The 19,598-nt window shown below is 36.6% G+C and overlaps 3 protein-coding genes and 1 long non-coding RNA gene across 8 annotated transcripts; 3 read left to right on the forward strand and 1 right to left on the reverse strand.

The window, feature by feature from the left end:
- Positions 1-1,402: 1,402 nt before the first annotated feature.
- On the forward strand, positions 1,403-4,082 carry LOC147492552 (uncharacterized). Of its 2 annotated transcripts, XM_086566680.1 has the most exons (8): positions 1,416-1,527; positions 1,624-1,696; positions 2,141-2,292; positions 3,133-3,230; positions 3,312-3,439; positions 3,515-3,636; positions 3,773-3,882; positions 3,977-4,082. In XM_086566680.1, exons 4-7 carry the CDS (start codon positions 3,217-3,219, stop codon positions 3,839-3,841), a joined length of 333 nt encoding a protein of 110 aa, XP_086422806.1. In that variant the 5' UTR covers positions 1,416-1,527; positions 1,624-1,696; positions 2,141-2,292; positions 3,133-3,216; the 3' UTR covers positions 3,842-3,882; positions 3,977-4,082. The 2 variants fall into 2 exon arrangements, with proteins under 2 accessions (XP_086422807.1, XP_086422806.1); XM_086566681.1 differs by lacking the exon at positions 1,624-1,696 and having other exon boundaries at positions 1,403-1,527.
- Positions 4,083-4,172: 90 nt separating this feature from the next.
- Positions 4,173-6,085, forward strand: LOC147492553 (protein argonaute MEL1-like). 2 transcript variants are annotated; one of them, XM_086566683.1, is made up of 5 exons: positions 4,173-4,451; positions 4,539-4,655; positions 4,783-4,893; positions 4,982-5,053; positions 5,842-6,085. In XM_086566683.1, the coding sequence occupies exons 2-5, from the start codon at positions 4,602-4,604 to the stop codon at positions 5,929-5,931; spliced, it is 327 nt and encodes a 108-aa protein (XP_086422809.1). In that variant the 5' UTR covers positions 4,173-4,451; positions 4,539-4,601; the 3' UTR covers positions 5,932-6,085. The 2 variants fall into 2 exon arrangements, with proteins under 2 accessions (XP_086422809.1, XP_086422808.1); XM_086566682.1 differs by having other exon boundaries at positions 4,182-4,451; positions 4,982-5,030.
- Positions 6,086-8,524: 2,439 nt separating this feature from the next.
- On the reverse strand, positions 8,525-13,708 carry LOC147492554 (protein FAR1-RELATED SEQUENCE 5-like). Of its 3 annotated transcripts, none has more exons than XM_086566672.1 (7): positions 13,391-13,708; positions 13,173-13,226; positions 12,934-13,067; positions 9,682-11,729; positions 9,477-9,580; positions 9,159-9,374; positions 8,525-8,878 (listed from the first exon to the last, which is right to left on the reverse strand). In XM_086566672.1, the coding sequence occupies exons 1-7, from the start codon at positions 13,544-13,546 to the stop codon at positions 8,765-8,767; spliced, it is 2,826 nt and encodes a 941-aa protein (XP_086422798.1). In that variant the 5' UTR covers positions 13,547-13,708; the 3' UTR covers positions 8,525-8,764. The 3 variants fall into 3 exon arrangements, with proteins under 3 accessions (XP_086422798.1, XP_086422797.1, XP_086422796.1); XM_086566671.1 differs by having other exon boundaries at positions 9,477-9,604; XM_086566670.1 differs by having other exon boundaries at positions 9,477-9,610.
- Positions 13,709-15,660: 1,952 nt separating this feature from the next.
- LOC147492555 (uncharacterized) lies at positions 15,661-19,541 on the forward strand. Its single transcript, XR_015199297.1, has 3 exons — positions 15,661-15,681; positions 18,422-18,515; positions 19,443-19,541. It is a non-coding gene; the product is annotated as an uncharacterized LOC147492555 (long non-coding RNA).
- Positions 19,542-19,598: the final 57 nt, after the last annotated feature.

Consider the following 19,598-nt stretch of genomic DNA (forward strand, 5'->3'; position numbering starts at 1 on the left):
CAAACGTCCTAGTAGATCTTGGAAGCACAACCTGCAACAGCACATACAACCTATTCAGCCTAAACACATCATTCTGACTTTCTTCACTAACACTTGATTTTGCCAACTTTCTAGTTTCCAATATTTCTGTTTCATAAGCCGTGGTTCCTTTAAAAAACCTTGCACGAAATTGGGATGGGATATGATCTTCACGTCTACCGTGTAAAATGAATTAGAAACCGCCTTCACACTAAGACCCATTATAAGAGCAACATCACTTTTTTTAAACACCAAATCCTTCTTACAGATTCGGTAGCAAAGTTTACCCACTTGGTGTCCCACTACAGCATAGACTAGTGTAGTAGTGGTGTGTATTCTCTCGTTAATGCTTAAGAACTTCCCGAAGCAAGACTTCTCAAAATCTTCACTTCTCTGCAGTAGTGAATGTCTTGAAAAATTTATGCATTTTATCGAGTGACATACAAACAGTCAAATTAAGCTTTCTCATTTTTGAAAGATTGGAAATGGTCGGAAAATTAGGGCTTCAAGGGTTTCAATTTGGGCAGTTTTTTTTGCCCGAAAATGAACATTGAATAGTCCTTATAGCACACACATATTACTACCGACACGTACCAATTAAAGGTTAAAAAACCATTATTTCTTCAACTGTTCGGCAAATAATTAATGCTATCGTATCGTACCTAACACGTGGCAAAGATTTTTCCCGCCCAAACTAAATTCTTCATCTCACCAGTTTATTTACGTACAGACATATTCCAAGGTACTAACTATCAACAACTTCGAATTCTGGTCAATTTTACAAAGGGTGGGACTTCGAAACATTTTGGTTATTTGTATAAAAAAAACTTTTTAAATATTGAACAATGGTCAAGCTGTAACTGAGTTGGGTGGGAACGGTGGTGAAATATGGCACTGAGATGCTAGTTACTACTTCTCAACTTTAGTATGCGTTACTAAATGCAACACTTTTGTTTCACTTGTCACTACAACAAATAGGTTTTTACCGACGTTTTTTTTACCGACGTTTTCGTTTCGTTCCTAAAACTAACATTTTGGCACGTTTAAATCGTCCCTAATAATTTGTTCGTTTCAAATATTAAAATGATTATTTGTGACTTTTTTTCGTCGGAAATAGTGGTCTAAATATTTTTTAGCAACCGCTTATTCTTTTTTTAGTTGAAATAGTGTAGTACCGATGATAAAAAAAGGTCGAAAATACGTTTGTACATAAGGCAACGATTTTTTTCGTCACTATTTGTCTTAAGCTAGCGACGCTTTTGTTGATCGTGGGACCTAGCATTTTATTTTTGACGCTTATATCGTCGGAATATACGTTTTCAATTTTGGCGCGATTTCGATTATAACCAGCAGCCAAATGTTTGATTTTTCACGAAAAAGAAAAGTGGGAAGAAACACTTTTTGGGGGAAATTAGTAACAGAGGAAAAACACCATAAACACCATAAACTAAAAAGGAAATAGAACGGCTCCTCACTCTCCTTCTTCATCTTCTCAACTTCGATCTCCAGGTACTTCTTTCTCTCTCCTTATTATTTTTTTAATTATTCTTCTACCCCTTTTCTAATATTCTATAATTGTTAAAGCTATAGTTTTTTTGTACATAGGTGCTTTAATTATTTCGTGTTCAATTTGTCTATCTCCTTCATCCTTCCTTCATTGAGGGAAAGAAAATCTCTGGTAAGTTTTAAAGGAAAAATCTTTCTTTGAACCTGTTTACCTTAAAAAAAAGAGTAAAGTTGTGATTTTTCTTTTCGTTTCTTCAAGAATTATCATTCAAACTTGTTTGTAGAAATTAAAGAAGCAATTGTTTCTAGTATTAGGAGCAAAAACTCTGATTTTTTATTGTTAATAACTTAGTGAGAGGACTCTGCAAGCGGTAGCTATCAGTTTAGGTAATTTTTTTTGCTAGTTCAGGTAATAACTTAGTGAAAGGACTCTGTCTTCTATGGTTCTAGACGAGGTGTTGTTGCTGAGGTTAAATATTATCACTTTTCTTTTTCATGGATGCTACTTGGAAGATATTTGCTGTGACCTTTCTTCAGTTTCTGTAGTTGATTAACTTCTAAGCTGCATTTTGTTTAGATGTCTATCTTACAAAAGTGATGGCTTCTCTATGTATAGGTGGCTCCTATTGAAGGTATGGCTCTTCTTCACATTCACGGTGAAAAGTGTATGCTACATGAAGCCCGCAATGTTACAAAGGGTGTCAAGTATATCTTTCGTTCAGATGTAGCCTTTCCTTAATAGATGTCGGGGTATCACAATGATAACAAGTAAGTCATTTTTCTTTCCTTTCCTTTTGGTGATAATGATTGATTTCCTTGTTCTGAATTTTTTTGGATGGCCAGCTTCTCTTTTTCAAGTTTGTATGTTTGCAACCTAGTAGCACATACCTCAAGATGCTTTAAAAGATGATATCATGAAATAATCCGTTTAGATTCTTTAAAACTACAATTTACATTCTCAAGAGTGGCCTTGTTGTTTCATAGTTTTTGTTGTGTCTTCAAACCCATTCCATGGAGATCTTGTAGAAGCTCTCCTATCAGGGGCATATTTGAGCACTTTAAATCCCACGTGTTTTAATATTCTAGGGTTCTAGGTGATTGTATTACATCATGTAAGAGCTATCATGCTAGGAAACATGATTACTTGAATTAAACAACGTATGTAGTTCTTTGTGTAAAATCTCTCGATGAACTTTTTGGTTACTTATTTCTCAAGCGTGCTTTGAGGGGCATTAAAAGGCAATACAAAAGATTGTAGCTAACAGGAGTATCATTTGATAATCAGGCATAAATTTTAACTCAAGAGAACCAGAAGTGGATCGTAGTAGAATACTTGATGAGGGTTTTAGTCCTCTGTGAGACAACAACCAAAGTCATAGGTTCCACGATCATATAGTTCTCTCCGGCCATCTGCTACCTATTGGTCCTCCCATATGCTATATGATAATTACACAGCAGGAATAGTCGCAATAATTTATTTCCTTGTCACTTTTTTACAAAAGTTACTTCTGTTCCTGCCAAGCTCAATCAAGTTTCTTAAAATTTCCGTTTCTTTTATCATATTAGTAAGAGAAGATTTTTCTCAGACGATGAATGATTTCCTTCCAGTTTCCATGCGTGATATTACCAAATCTGCTTCGGAAGGTGGCCGCATTGGGTGGGATGAAGTTGGCGGACTTGTGAACATACAGAATGCAGTTCGGGAGGTAAACTTGTGAACGTATGCAATAAGCTAAAGCTGAGCTGTTGAAATGTGCGTTAGTGTGATGTTCTATTTTTGGCTTCAGGTCCGGGATGTATTCTCAAAAGCAGCTGCTGCAGCACCGTGCCTTCTTTTTTTTTGACGAGTTTCATTCTATTGCACCAAAAAGAGGGCATGATAATACTGGAGTTACTGATTTCACTGGTTCATATGGTGAGTAAGAGCTTAGTATATTGATACAATCTCATGTCTATTATTAATGTTCGTGGTTTTCATACTCTTGTACAGGTAAAATTAAAAGAATATGCGAGACAGAGTTGGGTATAATCTCCCAGTGTTGTCAACCTACGCAGTCAATGAAATGTAACAAGCAGTATCTTGAAAACGTGGCTCTTAAGATTAATGTTAAGGTTTGTTCTATTCAATTCAGCTGGTATATTTACACTAGATTTCTGTGTAATAGTGTAATAGTAGTATAGTATGTAGGAGGGAAGAAATTTATAGGTTTTGATGTTTAACTTCATCATCATCACCTTCATTGTGTAGATGTGGCTGCAACATTGTTCTATGAAGCCATTCCTGTTGTTGATTATGTCCAAAGACTTCTTAACTTAAGGTATCCATCACAGCCTTTGAGTGATTCTGATCGTATTAAGGTATGGTTGTCTTTTTCTTTGTTGAAGCAGTATTATGTTGTTGACTTGATTGTATTTTGTCAGTCTGGGTGTTTATTTTGCATTTGTCTGTCAGGTCAAGAAGGCTGTGAAAGGACTTCGTGTTGAGTTGACCCACAGGAAAGAAGGAAAACGCAACAAGATTTCAGGGATAACCACACAACCTGTTGAACAGTTGATGTAAGTCTTTAACTTACCTTGTTTCTGACTTCTATATATCCAGTATAAGATATTTCTCCTATGATTATGCTATGATTTTGCTGCCTATTTAGGTTTTTGTTGTTGATGAGGGTGGGCAAAGAATGTCTGTGGCTCAGTACTTCCATGATAAGTATCATGTCAAGCTGCGGTATGGTCATTGGCCAGCTTTTCAAGCAGGAAGTGATTCAAAGCCTACATACTTGCCTATGGATGTTCTTTCTTTTTTACTCGAGTCCTTTATGTTTTGGATGCTTGCACTATATCAAGGTTCATGTATTATTTCATTTCAATTCTAGGTTTGCAAAATTGTTGAGGGGCAGAGATATTCTAAAAAGTTGAATGAGAAGCAGGTGACTGCCATGTTAAGACTCGAGTCCTTTATGTTTTGGATGCTTGCACTATATCAAGGTTCATGTATTATTTCATTTCAATTCTAGGTTTGCAAAATTGTCGAGGGGCAGAGATATTCTAAAAAGTTGAATGAGAAGCAGGTGACTGCCATGTTAAGAGCATCTTGTCAGCATCCCAAGCAAAGGGAGGACAATATCCAAACGGTATGCACCACACTAAGTTTGATATTAATCAATCTTTTTGTTCCCTACGTGTCATAAACATGATTATGTATTCCTCTGTTTCCCTTTTGCATTAGCGCTTTTAATTCCGATGAGTGTTTGGATGCAGATGGCTTTGCATAATGATTATAAAAATGACAGATTTGCTAAAGAATTTGGCATTGAAGTGATTCCCCAGTTGGCAGTAATTCAGAATGCGAGGGTGTTACCTGCACCAATGGTAACTATGCTCTAGGATATTCTTGTTATTTACTTCTGATTTATGCTGGTCAAGTAGTATGTAATTTTTTTTTTTTTTTGTTTTTCAGTTGAAGTACCATGATACTGGTCGAGATGTCAAGCTGCAGCCTCGTGTGGGTCAGTGGAATATGATTAACGTAGTTAAGTGTCTATTATATATGTGATTTTTGTGACTTCTGCTAAGCTTTAGGAGGTGTTGTCACAATTAAACTATTTGTTACTATTTATCACATTCTTCATGTTGCTCCAAATCTACGAGCTTTACATTTTCATCATCAGTAACCATTGATGGTATTTAAAATTATGCTCAACTTTATGTGGGAATTATTATATCATGATAGTATATATGTTCCATGAGATGTTTAAATAGCTCGTCTCATTGGATGAGTATGAACCAATAGCTAGGCCAATATGTTTTCGTTTTCTAATATTATCCCATGTTAATTGGTTAAATAGATGACTTAAATCTTCTGCACTACCCATGGTTGGGAAGAGATAGAAGAGAATGCATGGAAATTGTGCTGTCTAATTTTTAATATGGTTGAGATCTGTGTTTAGGTTGTTCGTATTGATAGCGTAACTAGTGGGGGTGCTTGTGATTGTTGATTCACTCGATTGAATTTATTGATGTTTAGTTCTTACATGGTGATTAATTTGCCTTTCTTGAACTGGGTTTAATGCTTGGGGGATTGGATTGACCGCCACCAATCTCAAATTCATATAACTGATTATAAGTTAAGTTTGTGAGTTGTGAATACTGATTACCCATTTTGTGATCTTAGACATTTCAATCCGGTTATATGGTATTGTTTTCTATAGGTGTTGTGTCATTTTTCCATATCCATGTACATATCTCTGACTCAATTGGCATGTTGGAGTATAGTTGATCAATGTACCTTAACTAAATGTTGTGATATTTTGTTTACAGGTTCAAAGTCGTGCGGGTTGGAAGAAACGATTTGTGTGGGTTTGTTTGGGATTACTTGTTTGGGCAGAAACATTTTGGGTAGGATTTTAGCAAAAAATAAAAATAAAAATACTATGTGATAGATGTTGGAGGTTAAGACAATTTATTTTCATGTTTTGTGGTTTATAAGACTATTGTGTATGTAACGAATCATATTACGATCTTAAGAATGGAGTGGGTTATCATATATAAATGATTTTTGGGTTTGATGTTTGTTAAATTTAATGTGGTTTAATTGATATTGTTTATATATTTCTTTTAGGTTTTGTGATTGAAAAAACATGTACATTGGATGTGAATAAGTGATTGAAAGTAGGGAAATAATAATAATAATAATAAAAAAAACAAGAAAAACAAGAAGCAACGGTTTGCCAGAGTGTTGCTAAAAAGATACTAACAACAACGAAACAAAACGTCCATATAGATCCATAACTTGTGACATATTAAAAAAATGTCGCCAAAGATTGATCTCTCCGACAGTAAATAATGTCGCAATATGAATTTTAGAACCAAAAGTTTGGTGTTGTTGCTACGAAACAAAACGTCGGTAGTGTTATCATACAACGACGTTTATAAATCGTCGCCAAAAGCCTATTTTCAGTGACATTAAATAATGTCGCAATACGAATTTAAGTAACGAAAAAATTGAGATATTTGCCACGAAATAAATTGTCGATAGTGGAAACAATTAATTGACGTTTTCCTAGATCGTCGCTACAAATTACTTTTTGCGACGTTTATAGCAATCAAACGAGAAATATATATACCGATGTTTTTATGGGCACTACCAACATTATAAAACGTCGCTAATTGTTTTTATTTGCCGACAATTTTATTTCGTTGTTTTAGACCTTTTGCGACTATACTTTTTGCGACGACCGAGCGACAATCAAAATAACGTCGCAACTGACTATTACCGACGATTTTCCTACTTTTTCCGACACTTTTTTTCGTCGCTAAAAAACAAATCTGTTGTAGTGTGTTATTAAATAATACTATTTTGTACATAAGTTATAGGTGTATATTAAAGTCAACCTGATAGTCTTAATTGTTATAGGTGTCTTAATTGTGTTCTTGTTTATGGCTTCAGTTGCTGATTATCATACATTATAGGTTATCAGTTATCTCAGTTATCATACATTGTGTTTTTCCACAAAATACCATTACATCGATTCATTCCCAAACTTATACAGTGAAACGTACTTCCAAAACTCCATAAGGTGATCTGTGAAGTGGAAATGAGATTTCCAAAAAACCCAAGTTGCTGACGATACATGTAAGTGTAGCTGATGGTGGCATCCAAACAGTCTTCATTGCTAAAACCTAGCGGAATTGCGGCTGAAAAAGCAATCCAAGCTCACCACAATGACTGCACAATTGTCTTATTCTGCTTTTGAATTATATTCAAATAGTCAATTTTTTCATCGATCTACAAAAGGACTTGTTCATCAAGTACATCACACAAAAACTCAATTTCATGCGCTTGGACATACCTTCCACAAGACACATGAATCCTTCTAAGGAAATATACACATCAAACACTCTCAATTTCATCTCACCCATTACATACTTCTTCACTCCATGCAACAAGAAGAAAATCAACATGGAAATAGTAAACACAACTATGGAAACCTTAAAAAACTCTATACACTACTACGTAAAAACAAACCCAAGACAACCTAGAAACAAACCAACACGGACAACAACAAACCAAAGTTCAAAACATATCAATAAACAATGAGAACCGTGGAAGAAGAGGATAATCAAGAAGATGAACCTTAGAAAAATCTATTATTAAGATTTGTGTTATTGTCCTCCATGAAAAACCTTACCAAAATCACGAAGGAGAGGATAATCAAGAAGATAAAGTAAAAAACTGGAAGCTTTGGAGGTTTGTAAAAACTTTTATAGTTTGGCACAAAAATCGAGGTCAACGTTGTTTCATGTCCGTACAACAAAAACTACGAAACAACAGTTGCTGATAGTAGAGCAATAAATTGATACTCCCTCATTACCACAATAGGTAATTCTACTAGTTTAAATGACTACTAGGTTTTCATTTTTGTTAGGTTAAATCTAACGGTCAACAATCAACAGTACGTATCGCGAAGAGAAACTAACAGGCAACTATTAATGTGCTTGTCAACATTAGAAATACAAGAGGAGAGAGATTGTGTTGCAGATGAGAGAGTGTGGCAGGAGAAAAGAGAGTGTTGTAAAAGGGTCAAAACCCCGTTGAATTGGTCAAAATTAAAAAGCATAGCCGGTTAGAGCACAATATGCTTTTATCGAATCAGGCAATTACCCACATATAAATCAGATATTACGTAGATCTGGTACACGGAATATGAGACAAGTATCTACAAGTTTTCCATGTGAATAGTCTCCATTAACAACTTCCTCTGAGTGCACAAACACATACATCTCTCTGAGTGGGTGTCATACACTGTAGATCTATGCTTCTCTTATGCTTTGCATCATTGAAGATCATCAGCAGTCACCTGGACACCCTTTCAACGAACTAAATCGGCAGTTGACATATAATGGGTGTAGACAAAAGTATCCCAGGAGCCATAATAATGTGTGAGAATGATGTCATACAAAGTTAAAAGTAAGGTAAGAAGGATGTACTGGAGCCTGGTGAAACAACATAAACTCAACAAATTTCTATTTCAGGTTCGAATGCAGAAAACAAGCGACAAGTGAATTAACATTCTTGCAAACAATAAAGTGAGAAACGCTAGGTAAACAAGGGGGAGTGAAGCTTTCTAAATGTTATATAACTCCAACATAATTCAACATAGGTAAACAATAAAGTGTGTTGTTAATTACATTGATACAAACACATTTATGTTTATGCTGAGAAATCTGCAACATGTCGAAATCACCTATGAAGCGTCCGTTCTGAAAATTCCAGGCTCTGTGGTGGACACTGTTGCATTGGTGTTTCTGTTGGTTTATGAGAAGATGACTGCTGACCTAAAAACCCAATAAATCCCTGTGCACCATAAAATGAAATCCATATTCAAAACTTCCTGTTCAGATTTTTTGTTATAAATCCATGTGCCTCAAGTAGTGGACTCTACTCCAGGCTCTGATTGGATTGACTGTTATTGTTGTTTTATGGGTCTATCCTGATTAACCCCGAAAACAATTTACCCAGCGTGTTTCAGCAAACTCCTATCTTTAATAAAGTCCTCTTCTTAGAAAGCAATCCAAGTGCATACAGTAACTAACCAATCAATAGTAAAATACAGTATATAACTCAAGATCCGGACCTTATCATATGGCATTTGTGGCATGCTCAAAGGTCTGGTGGGTCGTAAAGAGAGAGCTTCCAAACTAGAGGATCCCAGATATCCCGCGCCATTCCGTGGGGCAACCTCACCTTGCCATGAGTGTTGTACATTCCATCCACCTGACATCAATTCATATTGTGAGCCATCAATATCAGATTGTGGCAATATATTCTGTTCCACTTGCTCAATTGATCCCTGGAAAAAAAAAAAAACTTAGTTAATCAATCAAATGAAAGCTAAGGCATAATACAAAAAATTATAATTGTTTATATTGCGGTGCATGTACAGAGATTCAACCTCGGTGTAGGGCATGTTCCAAGATCTGGTTGCAGGAATATGCGTACTTGGGATGTCAGAGGTCACCGACAGTCTAGACGCAGGGGCAGCTGCTCCAGGAAGAGCTGGGTCACTTAATCCATCAGTACCTGAAACTAAACTAGTATTCTATTACTGCTTAAACTTCATTTACAATGAGATGAGTTGTTGCAACTTCTTTGCTGACCTGTTGGCCTTGCTTGTGTTTTGCCGTTCCTTTTTTCTTTCTCTTTAGTGCCCTTAGTTTTACCACTCATTTTGCCCTTCGATTTTTTAAGCGGCCGCAAGGTTAGCACCGCGTCTTCAAGGGCTGTGCTATTATCTGAGTCGGACTTTAGAAAACTATCCAACTCTTCTAACACACGAATTAGTAGTCCTTTAGCAAATGTACACGAACTTTCAGTGCTAGCAGCTTTCACAGCAATAGTTAAAGCTATGTAAGCCAAATCAGTATATAGCAAGGTGAAGGATGAGAAAAAATCAACCTTCGCTGATTTTCCACGGTACTCGATTAAAAAACCATCTCTGGCCTCCTTAGTCCATCTATTCAAATAGTACTGTGATGGAAGATCGGTTACCTGTTTGCTATGTAATACTTTCAGTGCATGTGCACAAAGAATCCCCATCATCTCAAACTTTTTGCAGCTACACTTCACCGTGTCATCCAAAGAGTCAAGCACAACTGTGCGAGGTTTAATATTCTCGAAGGAAGATACCTTGTAAATACACATTGTCCCATCCTCATCGGCGGCATCAACAAATAAATCCAACGTATGAACATACTCTTCTTGGAACAAGGCAAATAACTTGGCGGTATATCTCTCAGCTGCTCGGACTTCTACTGGCCATGTAGTACGCAAGTTGGGCTTTGTTCGCCTGGATGTGAAATCTTCGTCTCTCTCCTTACCACGTCGATGAGAAAGTGCTTTCTCATATTGAGTTACAATATCTTGCACTGGCATGTGTCTCTTAAAGTACCTCTTGAGATAGTCATCCATAACTTCACTTCTTTGAGTAATAGTCACACCTGCAGAAAATTGCTCTCGTCCATATACCTGTGCCCATTTCTGACGCGTGTCGTATAAACCTTGCAACCAGTCATTCTTTGCCAAATTGTGTTTCTCTAACAATGCATCCCAACTGAACTGAAACTCCTCTTCAGTCTCGTGAGCGTACATGCAACTCTTGAATTCTTTCATGAAAGAACCACAGTCGTCAATCACATTAGAGAGGTAGTTCACAGCATTCTGATGAATATGTCGTAAACATAGGCGGTGATATGTGTTTGGCAAAACCTCTCTAACTGCTTCCATAAGTGGTGGACTCTGATCCGTAAAAATTGTTTTGGGCTGCTTTTCATTCATTGCATCTAAAAATGACTCGAGTGACCATACCAGTGATTCTTTGGTCTCATCAAATAATAAAGCACAAGCAAAGAGAACTGGCTGCCCATGATTGTTTACTCCAACAAATAGCATGTATGGAAAATCATAATCACTTATTCTGTGCATTGTATCCAGGCAGATAACATCACCGAAGAAGCTATAGTCCACCCTTGACTTAGCGTCACACCAGAAACAAGCGCACATTTGGTTATTCTCATCCATTTTCATTGAGTAGAAGAAATACGGGCTTTCTTTTTGCATGTATTTAAAGTATTCTAAGAGAAAATGTGCATCTCTCTTCTTCGAGATATCACCACTCTTCTTCCATAGGCAATTAACACAACTAGAAGAGATATTATTGAGGTCTCGAGGTCCTCCAACAGCTGCATGCCTATGCTCACTGCCGAGTACTCTTCGGTGTGACCTCAATATATGCACTTCAGATGGAGGTACAAGCTCATGGTTATGTTCTTCTATAAAATCCACCAAAGAATAATTCCCATCTCCTTGTAGTTTGATAGCAAAACATGCTTTGCAATCGGTTCGTGTTTGTGACCGCGGCTTCTTCGGAGGCCCTCTTGAATGGCAGCGATATTTACCTTCTTTTGAACAACAAAAGATCCTTTTAGAGACTGTTCTATCTGAACGATGGGTTGATGAACTTCTCCGTACACTAAAACCCAAAGATCTAGCATAACGATTGTAATAATCATAAGCTTGATCGTCTGACTGGAAAACCATGCCAAGTTTTGGCACCTTAGTCTCAAAATAAGAATCCATAGCCAATGGAGAATCCGCTTCTTTCTGTACTGTGTCATTAAGCTCCAAGTCCTTGTTTTTGCCATCAGCCCTGTAAAGGAGAAAATTCCTATGATTAGTGAATAAACAAAAGTGGCTTATTGTCCTCCCATCACACAGGCCAAGAATGAAGATTATAAATACAATACAAACTCAAAAAGGTAAGAAGCACTAATAACCTAACCTTGAAGATTCTACTATCCTATGACTACCTAAGCTAAACCAACAACTAAAAGGATACTCGTATCAGTGTCACATATAAGAGAAGTTACAGTTCAAAGGATAACTGCATGCTTTCAAAAAGAAAGGGAAACCATGGTATACGGAGTTTTCCTGTTACTGCAAAAGCTAAGTATTGTGTCATGGCCCTCAGCCTCCCACTGCTCTAAGATGCTTTTGGGGTACAATCTCTTTTGTGCGACATGGATGTTGATATTCGCACTCTAATGCCAGCACATTATGACAACCAAGCTGTGATCTTTATTGCAAGCAGTCCTGTCTATCATTTATGGACTCTTTAATTTTGGAGCATCTCAAATCAATGGGCTACGCATGGAGCGGCCTCAGGAACTTAAATACTATTATGCAAGGCTTTCAATGTCCCATGTAGCCGTGTGGATCTCAGCACGCCTATTCACGTGTGAGGTTACTTAAGACTAACATGTAGACTAACATTATTAGGGGATGTGGAGGGCTACGGCTGGAGTGGCCTCGGGAACTTAGACACTACTATGGAAGGCTTTAACTGTCGCTGTGGGAATATACTAGACAACTCAATACGGACAAAACAAATTAAAGCTCACTGCCAATTTTATTCGTGATCCAATTACAAAATAACAGACTATTACTCCCTATGCCCGCTCTGGAGACCACTTGACGAATATCTTGACCAACCCCTTCATCCGAAATATCGTTATGCTCTCTTCCAAGCTGGGCATGTTTCATGTTCGACTTGTATGCTCCAAGTTGAGGGGGAGTCTTGCTGTTGCTGTCTTTATACTTATGTTCTAGGTATATGGCCTGTTGTAACGTGGACGTATATATGCAATATGGGTCTCATACGTATAATCCCAATACACTTGGTATACATATACAACCATGAAGTCGTGGGTTATAAGCAAGGTAGTTCTTTCTGTTATATTTTCTCTCCTCTTTGACTTTCTTTCCTCAAATCATCTCTTTCTCTTTACTTTAAAACTCTAGGTGATATTCAACTACCCCCAATAACATAAAGCTCATAAGTAATTTCTAATTACCTCGCTGCAACCACTTTATGGGTAGTATGTCGAGTTTTATTGTCCAATCCTCGCTCTTTTCGTTTTTCACGAAACCTAACCAAGGAAGCAAATCTTCTGGAAAGATTGGGGTGTTGTGGGACATCTAGCATAACCTGGAGGAAAATCAAAGTAAAAAGGTGATATAGCAAAGGTTTCCTTCAGAACTCGGAAGGAATCAGAACTACCATATTACTATGATGGAAAGATTTATCACTTACGGGCATACCAAATTGTGATCCATTTCCTCCTAAATATGAAAGAACTGCTTGCACCTGTTTCGAAATATTAGCACAAAATTAATATACACACTCAAAAGTAAATGATATAGTGGTCATCAAGAAATTGCACTTGTAATTCTATAGACTACATTGCTGTCAGAGTTTTTCTAGACGTCTAATACATTACATTTGTGCCATGCATTATAAATTATATATACCTTATCCAGTGTCACTCCATTAAACACATAAACTTTGCCTTCAAACGAAAGCGTAAGCTCACTTCCTCCAGAACTCACCACTAGTCGTGTAGGTTTCTTGTTAGACTTCCCTCTCCCCTCACCATCATTCTCCTCAATTTGAGCTTCCGAAGCCATCAATTTGAGAATCTAGTAATATGAGGTTTTGAAATTATAAACCCTAACCCTAATTTTTTAAAAATTTTGAGGAAGAAGAAGTGGGTTGTGAAAAGAACCCTGGATTAGGTTTAAATTACGAGTTATGCCATTATCTCCGGTTTTTTTGATGCTTTGATGTCTGAAGAGGTGAAGGGTTTGAAGATGTCGTAGAAATGGAATACGCTTTTCTAAGATGCCACGTGGCGTGATATAATTAATTCATTAGTAGCGTTTTTTTTTTTGCTCACTCGTGACTCGTGTAAATAAACATGGGTTGATGATTTTGATCACGTGCATTTGGCATCATAAAAATAATATTAAACTTCACACTCTTGTCTCTAAAAAACAAGTCAACGAAATCTAACTCTTCAGTTTTCGCATGTCAGCACCATGCACTTGGTCGGCACCTCTGAGTTGATTATATATCATTGGCTTGACAAACCTATAGAAAGACAAAAGACAAGTTTTACTACAAATGTCACAGATCTTCTCAACCAATTTAGCAGTTTGTTAAAACCAAATAAAATACAAGTTCAGTCATACCTCTTTGGCCACTGGCTTCATTTGGCTAACAGGAGGAGTCTGAGTTACGCCTGATAGATGCATTACAGATTGGTCAAAAATAGATAAATGAATAAAATAAAATTTGGAAGATCAGAAACACAAAAGAGTTACTCAACGCCAAGTGCAAAGGTTTTAGACACTGCTTTCTTTCCATTGAATTGCAATAACACACCAGTTTTATACTTTTATATTCCTTTTGGTAAATAAAGAACATATTGAGATCATCACAATCTTTGGAATAAAGTAAAACGGGTATTATGGCGCCATGAGGATGGAAATATTAGTAAAATAATGGACTTATTACAGGATTTACAGCCATTAATGAGCTAATGCAATAAGCATAGGGAAACCTCACCCTAAAACGAAAGAAGAAAAAACAGCAAGCAACTTAAAACGACCGGAGAAATCAACTAGTAAAGAGAACTGCAAAATTTTACTCAACCCACAAAATAAAAAATACAAAAACATAGATATGGGGAGGGATAGAGCCATATTCACTACACCAGATTTGCTGAAATAGGACGAACTGTGGAGACATTATAATTTAAGACGGGCTTTTGAGTCCCAAAAATGAAAAAACCCGTCGCAAGGCTTTAGCTCGAATAATAGACGACTTATTCTTTTGTCCTAAATTTAGGACGGGCAAAAGTATCTCTAATCTTCTTTGATGTCGTCGCCATTCAATTGAACCCTATTTGCCTTCTAAAATCAAAACTAACATTTTGCCTTCTTCAATTCGTCCAGCTCCAGAAACCCTTGTCTTGCGCTTCTTCTTCCTCGAACTCACTCCACTTTTTCTTTTATTCTCTTCACTTCCTACTGTTAGATACAAATTTTTTTCCTTCTTGTTTGCACGACTTCATTGAGGCATCTTTCACTTACTTTTGGATTAAAGAGATCGAAGAAGGTCGCCGGTTTCTCTCCATCACCCTCTTTTCTCTTTGCTTAAGCATGCATTTTTATGTTAATTCAATTTCGTTTTTTGGTTTAATTAAAGTGGGGGTTTTCAATTTTCTAGGTTTTTAAAATTGGGGATTCAACATCACCCATTGTAAGCTAGTTATTTTATTGGGAAACCACTGGTTTGATTAGATGTTAATCCTTGATATTGAAACGAAGGAAGGGTAGGCGATGTTGTAAAGCTTTTAAGACATTTGAATGTTTGATTTATGTGTGAACTTGTAGTGGGTAAGTGATAAATCAGAAAAAATGTGATACTCGCAGGGATGGTGTCTGAGATGATCTTTTTTCAGCCCAAACTGCCCAATTGATTCCATCTTGTTCATACTTCATCATGATCCTTCAATTCGACGAGGGTTCCGTGACATCCGTAGATATATTGGAGTATAGATAGAGTTGATGACAATGATGTCGAAGTTTTTCAGTTCCGTATGCCCCTAGGGGGGGCTCTCGGTCATGGCGGGTTAGTAGTGTTTTGATGGTTAAATATATACTCATTTTCTCATCGTGTTCATGTAGTTAATATATTTTGTGTATTTGTTTGCTTATGGCAAGAGTCGGAGGCGTCGTCCCGCTTCTACGACCATTAGGTATGCAATTACCATATGTATTTAGTTATCTTTCATGAGGCTTGTTTAAGCGTGCCTTAATGTCTGCGATTACGGTCTTATGTTCAAATTCTGAAATTGTAGTTCTCATTTTATCCGACGATACATTTGCATTGGTACTTTAAGTTTCAATATAGACTACAGAGTACCAATTTTTGTTCTTTTAATTGATGCTACATTTTTATCTTGATAGGCCTCATAATAATCATTGTTGGAGTTGTTGTCTACCTTAGATTTGATAATTCATAATATCTTATAAACACTTGATTGCCTTGCTAGAGGCATGAACACCTGTATACCAAATATGATAACTTAGACTTGCCTTACCTTGATTGCCTTGCCTTGATTTTGACTAGACTTGATTCAGGTGAGTTGATTCTCATGTTTTCTCTGCTAAAATTGATTTGGGGTTGATATGTTTCTAAAACTTAGAAACTTGGGTTTGTAGAGTTTGAAATTATGACAAATAGTATAACTTAGTTTTGTTTGCCTTTCCTTTTTGTGGTATATTGTGCTGATTTGTGGTCTATTATATGAAGCACCTGATGACAGAAGATAAATAAAGAATATTCCCTCCCTTAAAACCCTCTCTTTCAATCACTGTTTCAGACCAAAACCATCCCCAACACCACCATCATCGGGCCACATTTTAAACAAAAACACCGCTAGTATGAGTTTAATCGCGGGACCACTAGAGAATTCGATGGAGAAGGTCTTTGGAGAGATAGCTCCCAAGGACTTAGTTCTTGGCGAATGACCACAACAATAATCTTCGGCCTTTCTCACAATGTCCCTTTGCTCCAATCGATAAAGTAGTATGGCCCCGGCTTCTCAAGCTTCACCGTAGTGTTCCCATCATTGTATTGAGCAATGGGGCTTGATACATTGCAGTTGGCGTAATCACTTTTTGTTACTTGAAACACTGAATCATTCTTTGAGTCATACTTCCAAACTGTAAAAAAGAGAAAAGCATAAGTATTAGAGAAACAGAACAATATGAAAGCATATCTCAAGAAATGAGTAGGAGATAATAAAGTGGGATTTGAAGATAGTTGTTAGCTAGTACCGATGGTGTCGCCAATATTGAAACGAGACGCTTTAGACCATTCATTCAATTGACTCGATGGAGAGGATGGGATCTTCCATGAATCTGTTTTGCCTCCAACTAAAAACTCCCTAGCTTCCGAGAAGCTAAACAGAAAAAAGAAACACAAACACTAATGAAGAAACCAGAGTTCTTGTGGATGCCATTGAGAATGTTTGTTTGAAAGAACTTCGTTAGCTTGTTTAATTGCTTCACAGAGAAAAAGACTAGAGTTCGAGAGTTGAGTGAGCTGATGTTTGAGGTCTTTGTCCTCAATTTAAAGAGTTGAAATGAAAAAAACTAGCCGTTGGGTCAGTTTCAGATTTTACCATTTGGCAATTAGCCTTTGCATGCAATTTTGTTGGTACTCGAAAATCGAAACGGTCAAAGTTGAAAAAGTAAATCTAAATAAAGTAGAAAAATATGACAGTTGAAATTTTATGATAGAAATACCCATTCTTTTTGGGTCCATTTAAACCGACGAAAGTAGTCGAGTACTATCTATTGTGCTAATGAGTTCAAGCCCATGCAATGGAAATTGGGCCTCCCCTTCCTAATCTTTTTGCTCAAGACTTTGTTTAGTTTTCGTTTCCACACTTACGAAGTTACGATCACAAAGTTTAGGAAAATAAAACCAACACTTCAAGGCATTTGATTTGCAATGGTTGCATTTTTTCTCGACACATATGGCCTGATACGGTGCATTTTGAATTGGTGGATTGAGAGGCTCAGAGCCTTAGCGAAGTTTTAAGGCTGATATATGATTTAAGTATAACCAATGGGAAGTTCGTAGTCTTCATCTTGAATAGTTTATGTTGTGCATATCCCCATAGACCAAGGCCTTGTGGTCTTTAATTAACGATGCACTCAATTTTGTTTGAGGTATCCTCAGGTCGGAAGTGTGGCAAATATATTATACCTGAATATTTTTATATTGGCGGATACATGTCCTTGTGTCTAGGGAATTTTCGAGGCGGTTTGAGAAAAAAATATTTTTTGTCGGTCGATCCCGCTTGGAGAGTTGATCTTTGCCAAGGTTAATATCATCGTGATTTTGCACTTACTATCTCTGATCATTCAATTTTCTCCCATGGTAAATGCCAAACTTCATTCACTTTTGGACATTTAAGAAGTTTCATACTTACTTTGTCCTTGCAACCTGGTTTCATGTTAATCTTGGGATTCTTGAAAAAAGATCAGATGGTTTTAAGTGCTTGTGAGCATTACTGAGAGGCTGAAATACTTTGTCCTACATATTTTAGAGCTTTGAAGCTTTTGGACAGTGCTCTTTTTGGTGTAGGAGAGTATAGGGCGTGAAGGTGAAGCTGTGAATGATAAGTGCATGTTCTTTAGTTTGCATTCGAAAAATAACTTCGAGAATGACCCTTGGCTTTTTCCATGATCCATTTTGCTGCAAAAACTTATCTTCCTTTGTGATAATAGTGTGCACTCCTTTTACTGTTTGTAGGAACCATCAGTCTAGGTGCTGTTATAATTTATTTTTTGTATTTTTAGATGAAATGAATGATCTAATATAGTTACTTTAATTTCATATTGTGCTACCCTATATTCTTTAGTGGCTTATGCATTGAACACTTGGGAAAGTAATTCGTTGACAAGGGCTTCATGCTTTTCTAGTGTTTTGTGTTTGTGGTGGAACTTGAAGATTGGACTGACAATGCAAAGTGTGGCACTCATCGTTGGAAGTACCTGGCTTGTTGTTTGATACAAGGTTAGTGACTATGTTATCTGTTATGTTTTTAAGAAGTGTCATTTGGTTTCTTACTAGTACATGCCATCATTTTTTTTTAATCTTTGAGAAGTAAATCAAGAAAGGATTGAAGTTTAATGAGAATATTATCTTTAAGAGACTTGATTGGAATAAGAAAAAATTCAAGTGAGAAGTATACAAGTAAGTTTTATATTATTTTTAGATTGTAGTGTTTATACCTCCAGGTAGGTATCATAGTTATACCATGGATAATAAAGGGGGAGGTTCAATTACATGAGGAAGAGTAGTATTCAATGGTTTCCATTAGTGTGTGTAGTGTAGTAGCTTTCCAATATTTGTCTTGAATTATAATTGAGGTGCCAGAATTGAATTACTTGCTGGCTTGAGCTTTGAATATATTCCACTGATCCACTCCATTAAATAGTTAAGTAAGATATCTTTGAATGAAACAAACAATGGGAGGAAAAGTACATAACGTACCTAGACTACTCTCCATATTTCCCACTTTTCTTTTGAATTCAATATTATTGTTGGTTGTGATGATTTAATTTTTATGATCTTTACTTTTAGTTGTGAACCTTTTATTTCAATGAAGTCTTTTAGCTTGTTAGCATTTTAATCGTTTGAAGTTGAATTTGTTTGTTGGTTTTTGAATAAGGGTTGTCCACTCATCTTCTTTTTCTTGGACTTTCTATTATGGCCGGAGAGAATGAATTAAGGTTATCACCAAGTTGGATATTACAACATGGTTTAGTTAATCCTAAATTGATGGACTTGATTTCTAGATGGGTCGGTTTGTAGTTTAGAGTAGTATAATGGATAGCAAAAGGGTTGAGGAACCTTTACATCATTTTTTATTGCATGGATATGTACCTTTTTATGGTGAAATAGCCCTCACTAAGTTGAAATATATTACTTCGTTTTCAGGTTGATTATGTAGCAATGTATAGAAAGATTGTTGCCCATGCTACACACCAAACTATCTAGTAAGCCATGTATTTTCAGCCATGTACCTACACAACCACTTTCGAGTAGATGGGTGATTGTTTTAACCGATCCAAGTAAGTCATCTTTTTAGTGTAT

The sequence above is a fragment of the Coptis chinensis genome, chromosome 6 (genome assembly GCF_015680905.1).
Source record: "Coptis chinensis isolate HL-2020 chromosome 6, ASM1568090v1, whole genome shotgun sequence".
NCBI classification, from domain to species: domain Eukaryota; kingdom Viridiplantae; phylum Streptophyta; class Magnoliopsida; order Ranunculales; family Ranunculaceae; genus Coptis; species Coptis chinensis.

Excerpts from the sequence above, each read along its gene's own strand:
- LOC147492552 (XM_086566681.1), top strand. Across the intron at positions 3,440-3,514 it reads TGATTTCACTGGTTCATATG|GTAAAATTAAAAGAATATGC; the intron begins GTGAGTAAGAGC and ends ACTCTTGTACAG. Across the intron at positions 3,637-3,772 it reads CTCTTAAGATTAATGTTAAG|ATGTGGCTGCAACATTGTTC; the intron begins GTTTGTTCTATT and ends TTCATTGTGTAG.
- LOC147492553 (XM_086566682.1), top strand. The coding sequence starts at position 4,602 with ATGTTAAGAGCATCTTGTCAGCATCCCAAGCAAAGGGAGGACAATATC. Across the intron at positions 4,894-4,981 it reads GGGTGTTACCTGCACCAATG|TTGAAGTACCATGATACTGG; the intron begins GTAACTATGCTC and ends TTTGTTTTTCAG. Across the intron at positions 5,031-5,841 it reads CAAGCTGCAGCCTCGTGTGG|GTTCAAAGTCGTGCGGGTTG; the intron begins GTCAGTGGAATA and ends TTTTGTTTACAG.
- LOC147492554 (XM_086566670.1), bottom strand. The coding sequence starts at position 13,546 with ATGGCTTCGGAAGCTCAAATTGAGGAGAATGATGGTGAGGGGAGAGGG. Across the intron at positions 13,068-13,172 it reads GATCACAATTTGGTATGCCC|GTTATGCTAGATGTCCCACA; the intron begins GTAAGTGATAAA and ends ATTTTCCTCCAG. Across the intron at positions 11,730-12,933 it reads CATAAAGTGGTTGCAGCGAG|GGCTGATGGCAAAAACAAGG; the intron begins GTAATTAGAAAT and ends TCTCCTTTACAG.